Here is a 10,731-nt window from a genome sequence, read left to right on the forward strand (position 1 = left end):
CTTGGCCTTTTTATCCAAATAAGTCAGACACGTTATGCATGAGTAGTGTCACATTAGGGACAGTATCTATCGACGGGATGTAACGCAAATTTTTAGCATAAAACAAATTTTTGATCGTGAACAAAGTGATTCTAGGGCGTGGGTAAAACAAATGAAGTCATGATCCGCAAAAATGCACGATAAAAGCGACGGAAAACACTTTAAATTTAATGTGGGCGCAAATTCAAAAAATGTACGTTGTCAAACGAAGGAGAATCAGTTCAGTGACGTGTCAGAAATGTATCACTCAAATTACGAAGTTATGGCAGAAATCGGCGTAAAACTCATCGCTGGCTATTGCAACAACTTGACTTTTAAACTAAAAAACATTTAAGAATAGTAAGAGAAATTGGAAGCTATGTTTTCTAGTTGAAGAGACGCAGAGTTGAGGAAACTTGGAACGAAAACGTTATTTAATCCCTCGCGAAAGTATATGTTTACACAAGACAAGGGCAAGCGACGTGAAGAACTAATTATAAGATGCAGCTTAAAGTTAAAGTGTGCCTGGAGCAGGAACTCTACATTCAGGATAACACTGAAATTCTCCAAAATGCACTCATAAAAAAACCGTTTCTAGATCTGGAGTTCTTTATCTTCATATCTTCACACAGACCGCTCAAAAAATTAATACACTATTTTACCTGCGTCTTTTAAAGATGGTCTTTTCTAGTTTCTGCGTTGGTTGTTGAAATAGGTTGAATGGCTTCCAGTACTTCAATTACGGTCAGGAACATCATTACAGTATTAATTTTCGCATTTTTAAAGTGAGTTTTCACACTCCAGGAACTTTCAAGGAGGCTTGTAATCAGGCTTGTAATGTTTTTAGAAGTCTTAGAAAGCTTGCCTTTATACATGAACTATGACTGAAATATTAACGGAATTTGCCCCAAAGTAAAATGAAGGGTCGATGGACATGAACATGCAGATACAATTCCAATATTTTTAGCATTTTCAATATTTATCGGCCCTCTAGAAGATTCTGTAAATTTTAATGACAAATGGAAAAAATTATAGAATATGGTGTGACCTAAATGTGTCACAAATCACAAAACGATCGACTGGAGACTGAATGGGAGTCAACACACGTTACGCCGTGTTGAGGCGAAGAACGTTCCAGAGAAATGATCCATTCCTCAGTCGTACTTTCAAATAACGCAAAAAATTAGCGAAATTTCCTGTTTACATTGCATTGACGTCAATATCTTTCGACATGTGACATCTTCCGGCAAATTGGAACCAATAACATATCAAAGCGTATGGCAAGCCGTTCGGTAAATAAAAGTTTAAGGTTTAGGTTTAAGTTTAAGCTTTAAGTTTGTAACTTAAAGTCATAAAAGGCATTGAATGCAATGCAGTCCTTAAATTTTATATGTAATGAAGAATTTTTGTCTTCGTGTTCAGCAATGTTGAACAAGAGGAAGAAAAATTTAAAAGCAAGCCGACTCTGCAACAAGACTGACACACTTGGATATACGGGTAAGAGGATACATAATGCGCGACGGGAAACGGTGGGGAGGGACTAACCATAGGAAGTTTTTATTCTCCGCGCGTTCTTCTGTCCTATTTTTATCCCTTTGATCTGAAGTGCGAAGTTGCTATTTCTTGCATCATTAAATACTGTGGTTGGCCCGATATCCGGCTTGGGTTCACATTACCAAATGCCGAAACATTGGACAGACACCCCTTCCACTCAAGTTTCTCATATAAAGGAAAGTAGGTGATTTTTCCCCTGGATTTTCTGAGAGCAGACTTAATGACCAGATTTCAAGTTCTATTTTGATTCTCCTCATCTCTTCTTTTCCTGTGATTAGAGATATGAGGTCATTTCTTATAAAATTGCCATATAAGAAAAGCCGGTGAAAGCCTCAGCACCGACAAAACAACACGGAAATATGAAAGTTTATTATTAATTTAACTGCCCGCCAATTTCCTTGTTTCACGTTTTAACCACTCAAATTTCCTTGTTTCACGTTTTAACCACTCAAATTTGAAAAGGAAACTGCTTTCGACCTTTCTGACGTCACGTTTAATTTGAAAAAAATGATTTGTTTCTAGCCCCATTCCCATATAAAAAGGGGAGGGATGCTCGAAGTCTCGCTTTGGGTATCTCCTTAAGGGTTGCGCGCGATGAAATGTAAACGTTTATACGTACTATGTACATTTTTTAATTTTTTTAATTTACTTGATCAAAAATAAGACACAAACAGCAGTGAGAAACATATTGAACTTGTTCATTTTGATTATAACTTGACGTTTCGTATGTGCTCTACGTACATTTGCAAAAGTAACCGTTGAAATTTAAAACAGCTATTTATATATAACAAAGCGGATGAGGGGATTGGAATTTAGATTAAGCAAATACTTAACAGTAAAATGTATAATAATAATAAAAACAGAAAAGATTAATAAAGCATCAACTTTTCACTTCCGACGTTGAAGTTGAAAGCTGGCTCAAGTTCTTGAATAAAGAAGTTCTCTATGTTTATCACTGCTGTTTGTGTCTTATTTTTGATCAAACTACGATGGCCCAAGAACAAAAGTAATTAATTATTATTTACTTGACTGATTCATATAATATGAAAAAGGCCTCTCTTAGAAGTCAAAGAAAGCCAGGGCCACGCCCAGATTGGTCTCCTTTAGGGGTTTAATTTAAAATTTCCGACGACCATCCCTCCCCTTTTTATATGGGAGACCCCCTCCCGGGTTTCTAGTCTGCGTAGCTGGCGGTATTATTGGCGCCCCTCCCCATTCTCCGCGCGACTTCGCCGCCAGTTTATTTGCCTCTCGCGCCAACAATTCAATCTTGTTCACAGATCCCGTCGTTTCTCTTAGCCAGCGGGGCCTGCGCACGAGAAAACGAAGGGCCAACTGATTGTCGTTCTCAGCGGGGTGGCTCTGGGAACGAGAATGGCCAACGATACCGCCACTACGCAGGCTAATTTGTTTCGCACTAAATTTTCAACTTGAAAAGTGACCTCAGAGAAGTCGAAACGTCGTTCTCTCCTATCCCTAATTTTTGTGTGGGATTTCCCCACACTTTGTCACGTGGTCTATATTACGAAGACCCTGGGAATGAGAGTCAGTTTTTGTGTGTGGCGGCCATAATTTACTATTCTCGCCTGTTGTCATTTGGCGAATTTTGACTTGTTTTCTCGGTGCGATTGATTTACAAGGAGACGTCGTCTTCCTTTCTGACGTTTGTATTAAGCGAATTGTGCCAGTTATATCGCAAGGAGTCATGCCTTCAAACTTATATCGGACAGATATAACAATGACAAAGTCCAGTATAATTACACTTTCCTGCTGATTTATCCAGCTTTATCCTAAACAAATTCTCCTGTGCTACTAGCGACTAATTCCAATATATCCGCTGATGAATAAAAGTAGACGGTATTGACCTCTTCGTCGAACGCAAATATTTCATGAGTCTCTGAAGTAGTGTGTTCATTCCTGAAGCGCGTTGACTCTAACACATTTTTGCAGTTAATTGCAAAAGATTTGGTGCCTGAGAAACTCATAGCCTCAAATGCACCCAATTGTAATGCGTCACAAGCCCTAACCTGCAAATAAATGTTTAGTACTTCAGTGACTCTTAACTCTGTCAATCACTGCCCTCTCCTTCCCCCGTGATAACCTGGGGCCATGTCCAGCGTTGTCTGCTAACTGGGAAAACGCCGCAAACCATAGTAAATGGCATTTCCCATCGAACGGAACAGAGGAAATTTCGGATGCTTGCCATTATGCCTGATCATCAGGTCGGAGACCAGTGGAACTAACCAAGGAAAATGGAACGACATTTTTCATCAAAGGTCAATTTCCAACCGGACTGAAGCGTTCCATTTACGTTTCGACCGAAATTTCGGAAGCATTACAGTGAAATGGGACTGGAATACGAGAATTGTTGTAAATGGAACGCCACGTTTCGGTCGGACCGGACCGACCGGTTCACCTCCAGAGGTGGTCCCAAATATTCCGGCTGGACCGAACAGAACGGACCTTTCCATTTAACCTCAGCCCGAAATTTCCGGAAGTTTTGGCTTAATGGAAAGCACCCTTCCTTAGCATTTGTGAAATTTTCCATTTTCCAGTCTCTCGTCAGCCGAAAACAATTGCAAATGGTAAGCGCCATCTCGTTGGGCTGGTTTGCTGATTTTGGAAAAACTGTTACCGTTATTCACCGGTCATCCCAAGCGGTTTATTCTGACAAATGGTAAGCACCCCTAATTTCCTTGAAACTGGAAGTCCAAACATGTTTCTCCCCTAACCGTTTTCTCGTCTGCAGCTTGGGATTCTACGGAATCTTTACTCGACATTTATCACTATTACATGACAAAATGTATTACATTTACTGTAGTCCTAATCATCAACGTTTATTTGACTGAAATCTCACACAAGTACGCATTGCGGACCTATTTTTATTACAAAGCAAACATGTCATAAATGTTTTCGCTTCGTTTCCATTGTTGTGCGAAACCAATGAGAAATGCCTTTTCAATTTTCGTTATGGAAGACAAGCAATAGAAATACAAAGAGGGAGGCTGGAGGGAGAAGGATGTAAATTTGACGAGCCTTGTCGCCAGGGGCCCGTTTCTCGAAAGTCCCGAAATTTTACGGGCCATTTTTGGGTGTCACAATTCCCTTTGTATCTCAAGAACGAAGAGGCTACAGCATTTAATTCTTCAAACTTCAGAGTCATTTTTCTTTTTGTTACCTTAAAAAGATTTTAAAAGATCGGCTTTCCAAAACAAGCGGTTGGCAGTTTCACAAATGGCTTTTCGGGCTCGGAAAGTTTTCGGGACTTTCGAGAAACGGGCCCGAGGAGACTTTGAGCTAATTTCTCAACCAACAAAGGGAAGAGCATGTAACGTTATCCCCCTCAAAGAGTTTTTTTCCCCAATACATTTTATCATCATACTCTACATTAAGTGGTCGAACTAACGACCTTTCGATCATATGTCTCTGAGGTTTACCCAGTTTGGGGGGGGGGGGGGGGGAAGGGGCTAACGAGACTCATGGTAGACTACGACATCTCTCTTTTGCTCTAAACGCGTACGTTGAACTTTCAAAATGGCAAACATTCAGTGCCAAAGATTCCGTGGGTGTCGGTTATAGCGGTACTTCCTGCTGAATGTTCGCCATTTTGAAAGTTTAACGCACGCATTCGTGGCAACGATTCTTAGAGCAAAAGAGAGACTGCTCGCAGTGTAGACTCGAGGGTAAAGCTGCCGGACTGCACATTTTCGAAAATGAGCAGTTACAACTCCGATAGATCAGCGAAAAAATGTATTTTTCGGCCGATGTTGGCTCGGAGGTTCTCGGGCAAATTGTTAGTTTTGGTGATCAAAGTCATGCCCCTTTTCTAACTTATTTTCTTCGGATAAGCGTACGGATCATCAAAGCCTTTATCAAAGGGCAATGCGTGAATTAATGTTTCAATTCTTTAGAAGCAGTTGATAATGATCATAAAAAGTTACTTTGCAAAAATGTACTGGTTGCATGATGATGACCAACAAATAAATTTCAGGAAAAGAAACCAGAAAAACTTACTTTTTCAAACACACTTTTTAAACGCCCGTCACATGATTCCAGGGTTTTTTTCAAAGAACAAAAAGCATGAGACTAGGTGGGGAAATTAATACAAAAACTCGATTGAGAAAACCCACGCTCCATATATTTTCATATGGTTGATATCTTTTTAGTGCACTGCGGTCCCTTGGGAAACTGTATTGCAAGGTCGTTAGCGCCTATTTACAGGTTGGAGTTTCTATTGTTCATGCAAGGGTTTTTAAGGTTGGTTGTTCGCGCCACTTTCCATTCACGCTAGCGACCCAGAACTTCGGTCTTTTCTTGTAGAGATTTACTATGGAGAACAGCGACAGTTGCTCCTCGTATGCGTACCACTCGCCCTCCCACCCTCCCACCCGATTTATTTGTCCTTAACTTTCTGATACTGCTTTGTCACCGTTTCAGGCCGTAGAGAGTCTAACCTCGATCAGAGCAAGTGCTTCCGGTACCACAGACTCGGCCACTGGGCAAGGGATTGCTGTTATGCATGGCTCAGCCAAGGTGGTGGCGGATCCAATAATGCCAGCATGGCCGACGTTCCTGGATTTACCTACAAATGCCACACCGGATCAAATCCAGGACAGTGAGTCCCCTTCTGAAGGTTACGAAGACTTAGTTCAGGTACTGCGGGATAATAACGCGTGCGAATTTGACGATAGTAGCAAGTTTGAGGTACAGGTTAAAGGAAATTTGCGTAAGAATATGCACTTCTGGAGGGGCATCGGTGCATCTCCTTTCATTTTGAGCGTCATAGAAGAGGGTTATAACTTACCTTTCTTTGCTTTTCCGAAACCCGCAGCTTTTAAGAATAATAGATCAGCGCTAGAGCATGCAGAATTTGTTGAGAGTGCGTTATAAGTGCCTTTTCAGTCTGGTCGCGTTATTCGGTGTGCCGTACCCCCGTATGTCATCAACCCCGTTTCTGTATCTGTGCAGGCCAACGGTAAAAAGGGGCTAATTTTGGACTTGAGATACGTGAACAGGCATTTGCAGAAGAAACGTATAAAATACGAGGATTGGAAAGTGGCCATTTCATATTTTGAGTCGGGGGCTTACATGTTCACATTCGATCTTAAGAGCGGTTATCATCATAAAGAGGTTGCAACCGATCACCATTGTTACCTAGGTTTTTTCGTGGGTTGACCCCTTTTCTAAGAGACCGCAATTCTACCGATTTACGGTCTTGCCCTTTGGGCCTTCCTCCGCGCCACATATTTTCACTCAAGTTCTGAAACCACTTGAGAAGCACTGGAGGTTAAACGGGGCACGCATTGCTCTTTTCTTGGATGATGGCTGGGGTATAGCCAGTACGCGTGACGCATGCGCTTCCCTTAGCATAACGATTAAAGATGACTTGCTTAGCGCAGGTTTTGTGTCTAACGATGATAAGTCTGTTTGGGAGCCTTGCCAAAGTATTCTCTAGTTAGTTATTATATGGCAGTGATAGTGGTACTATTGAAATCAGTGAGAGAAGAGTTGCAAAAATAGTTTCAACACTTTGCTCCATCATGGATTGTGAGTTTGTGATTTCTGGTAGATGCCTAGCCTCGTTTACTGGGCAGATAGTTTCTACTGGTCCCGTGGTGGGGAATGTAAGTCGTATTATGACGCGACATTGTTCTATGTCTTCTGCGTGCGCACCTTATTGGGATGCCCTTTTAGAACTGGATCAATACACGAAGGATGAAATTATTTTCTGGAAGAAAAATATTGATTTTGTCAAGTCCAGGTTTTGTTTTTGGACAGAAAGCCTCACGTGTTTGGCTTTTCTGATGCCAGTACAACTGGTTGTGGCGCAGTTATCTCTCTTGATTCGCAACGCGTTTGTCATAAGCTTTGGGATTCCAGCAAGGCTTCCAGAAGTTCGACTTGGAGGGAACTGCCTGCCATAAATTTTGCAATTGAGTCGTTTAGTTCTGTGCTCCCATGTAAAACTCGGAGCCTACTTAAGGAGCAAGATTAAGCTGGAGATTCAATGGATACCCAGAACTGAGAACAAGAAGGCGGACTTTATTAGTCGCCTTATCGACTTTGACGACTGGCAGCTAATTGAGAGCTTCTTCGCCACTTTAGAAGAAGCCTGGGGACCCCATTCGGTTGATTTTACAACGCCAAAGTGAAAAATTTCTTCTAGAGATTCTGGAATCCTGGAAGTGCCGGTGTTGATAAATTTTTTCGTTCAGAGCTTGGAATCAGAGAAATGCCTTGTGGTTCCGCCAGTAGTGCTTATCGCTAGAGTCCTACATAACCTAAACGTTCAAAGGGATTTGTTAACACTGGTGATCCCGTTTTGGCCATCGTCTAGTTTTTGGCCTTTAATCGCCTGTACTTATACTGCTGCTTTGCAAGGTTACGTTCTGGAAGTTGTTTACCGTGCTCTCATGTATGGCAAGAACACAAATTCCCTTTTGGGATCGAAATGTTTCCGTGGGCAAGTTGCAGGCATCAGGTTTGATTTCCGTTCAAGAGAAAAAGAGAATTACATATTTCGAAGGTGAAGTAGCTGCACATGATGTGAAGGCTGGTGTATGTATATGAGGAAAACAAAAAAAAAAAAAAAAAAAAAAGAGGAAAGTACGCGAAATAGAGCTGATAAACCAGGTATGAAAGCAGGTCGTGGGTAAACCATGAAAGTTGAGAGACGAAGTAATTCGTGGATATGGTGCCCTTACAATGATATTGAGACTAGCTTGTTTGAGGGATAAAGCTTGAACGTATGGAGATTAAAAAAGGGTAAGAAATAGAAGAAGGTAAAAGTAAAGAGAAGTGGAGGAGAATAATAAAAGGATAAGCAAAAGGAAAAAAAAGAAAAAAAAAAAAAAAAGAAAGAACAAAGGCAAAAAGGAACGCAGAGGGAGAGGAGAAGAAATAAGGTAGGAGAGAGATTGTTGATTGTTGCAGTGTAAAAGAAAAAAAAAAGAAGAAGAAAAAAAATAATAAAATAAAGAAAGAAAAAGAAAAAAAAAAAAAAGAAAGAGAAAAGAGAGAAAAAAGCGTTTATCTGTTCATTTCTTTGGAGAGGTCGAGATTTTTTCTGTTTCTTCCAGATTGTCTTCGCTGCCAGGCCTTGGAAGTTAGCTCCCGCTCAGGTCATGGTCGATAGGTGTGTTTTTGTCAAGATGTTAGTAAAATCCAGAGCTGATTCAACCGCAAAGTAGTATAAGGAGATTTCTTGCATGGTGCGGGCAGAACTCTGTTGCTGACCGTTATCCCTTTTCCCCTACTGTAGTGACTCTTTATTTATTCCAGCTCTTCACCCACCAACACAAGTCACACTCGGTTCTGGTCATGTTGCATGCCGCCCTGAAATGGTTCCACTCGTTTGTTCCTATTAACGGCCCAAATCCGCTTGATGACGAGTGTGCCAAGAATGTTATCGAGTCGGCAAAGAGGAGGGAAGGCAACCCCATTTTGAAGAAGGACCCGATCAGCACGGAGCTCATCAAGAAAATAATTAACAAATTCGCCTCTGAAGGGGCTTCGTTAAAGGATTTGAGAATTGCTGCGTTGTGTACTTTAGGTTTTGAGGGTTTCTTCCGCTTTAGTGAGCTTAGTAATATTTTATGTAAGCACATAGTTTTTCTTGAAGATCACATAAAAGTTTGTTCCCCATAGTAAAACGGACGTTTACAGAGAAGGAAATTTTGTGTACATTGCAAAAAGCCTTTCCTATTATTGTAAAGTCTCTATTTTGCTTAGATACATGCGTGAAGCGAAGTTGACTCCAACGAGCGATCTTCCGTTGTTCAGTCCTTTAAGTAAGACCAAGTCGGGATATATGATGCGTTCGTCGAGACTTTCTTATTCGAGGTGCCGGGAAGTGTTCAAGGAAGCTCTCGGCGTCCTGGGATGCGATTCAAAGGTCTATAGTCTGCATAGTTTACGATCGGGTGGCCATGGGATTACTTCAGTCGTGATAAACGACGATTCCAAAGTTGTTTCCGAGAGATTATTGAAATTGCACGGCCGATGGAAAACTGATGTGGCAAAAGATATGTATGTTAAAGAGGCCGACTTTAGCCGTTAAAGTGTGTCGCTTAGCCCGGTTTGTAATGTTAAGTTCCGCTTGTTGAAATTGAGTACTTCTTGTGTACTATGTCCATTAAAAGTTGTGTTTTGGGTTCGCTTGCGATCCTCCCGTACCTGTGGTTCAGTTTGTGTTATGGATCTATAAGATGAAAATGATTTACGTTCGTTTGAACGTAGTGAATTAGAACGTAAGTGAACTTTCCAGGCGAATAACCACCAAGCCTCGATTTGATTGGATGCTAACTTCTCGGAAATTTGCATGAATAAACGCATACAGGAAACAGACGCAGTTGTTGCAGCTTTCTCTTTCGACCAATATGTTCAGTCTTCGATTTTCGGACTTGATACTTTCCTCCGTTTTCCTTTTTTATCTAAAACCGTTAGCATTTGATTTAACGTGATCGATTGTAAGTTGATTTGTAGTCTCCCCAGTTAGTAGAACACTTGAGCTTCAGCCAATTTGAATAAAACCATTTAGAGTTATTGCTACTAACATAATTAATTAAAAGGCTTTTGCTCAATGCCTTCTGTAGCCTTATATGTTAAATAGCGAGAAGAGGAAAATCACAAATTTTAAATAGTACTTTCTGGTCGGGCTGTTATTCTCTCTTCCACTCTTCAATTTGAGAATTCCATGACTATCGCGAATATATAGACTTTAATTTAACCTCTTCGTCTTCTTCAGTATTTTTTGAAGCATATCCTTCGACAAGTTGCACACACAATTTCTACATCAGTTTTGTCCATGGAAGCTACAATGTTTTCCTGGATAAGACAATGACTGAGAGGTAATTCATTGCAACTGCAACATGTCGGGTCGAATTCTAATTATATGTCGGTGACTTTTTTTTTTTGTTTTCATGAGTTCTCTTCGAGAATGCAAAAACAAAACACTAAGACAAGTTACTCAAAAATAAGAACAATAAATAATATCCACTCTAAACATCTAAATTAAAAATAAAAGTTAGACGGAGAGAGTTAAGGATACACTCCACAAAATTGAAAGTCTAAACGTCGAGCTGTCAATAAACACTACTAACTTTGAACGCACCCACCTTTGTTGACGTGAAAGCGCCCCAAACCAGTTCCGTCTGTTCA

General features: G+C 40.7%; 1 protein-coding gene across 2 annotated transcripts in view; it reads right to left on the reverse strand.

The window, feature by feature from the left end:
* Window positions 1–10,731, reverse strand: part of LOC137993464 (formin-like) — a 34,852-nt gene that overhangs the window by 23,918 nt on the left and 203 nt on the right. The window contains exon 1 of one of the 2 annotated variants that reach the window (XM_068839325.1): window positions 10,689–10,731. This exon is cut by the window's right edge and continues 203 nt beyond it. In XM_068839325.1, coding sequence (XP_068695426.1) covers window positions 10,689–10,731 — 43 coding nt within the window. Of the gene's footprint in view, window positions 1–680; window positions 859–10,688 lie in introns of those variants that run through there. The other variant, XM_068839345.1, reaches the window with a different exon arrangement.

Source organism: Montipora foliosa, chromosome 1 (assembly GCF_036669935.1).
Source record: "Montipora foliosa isolate CH-2021 chromosome 1, ASM3666993v2, whole genome shotgun sequence".
In the NCBI taxonomy this organism is placed as follows: domain Eukaryota; kingdom Metazoa; phylum Cnidaria; class Anthozoa; order Scleractinia; family Acroporidae; genus Montipora; species Montipora foliosa.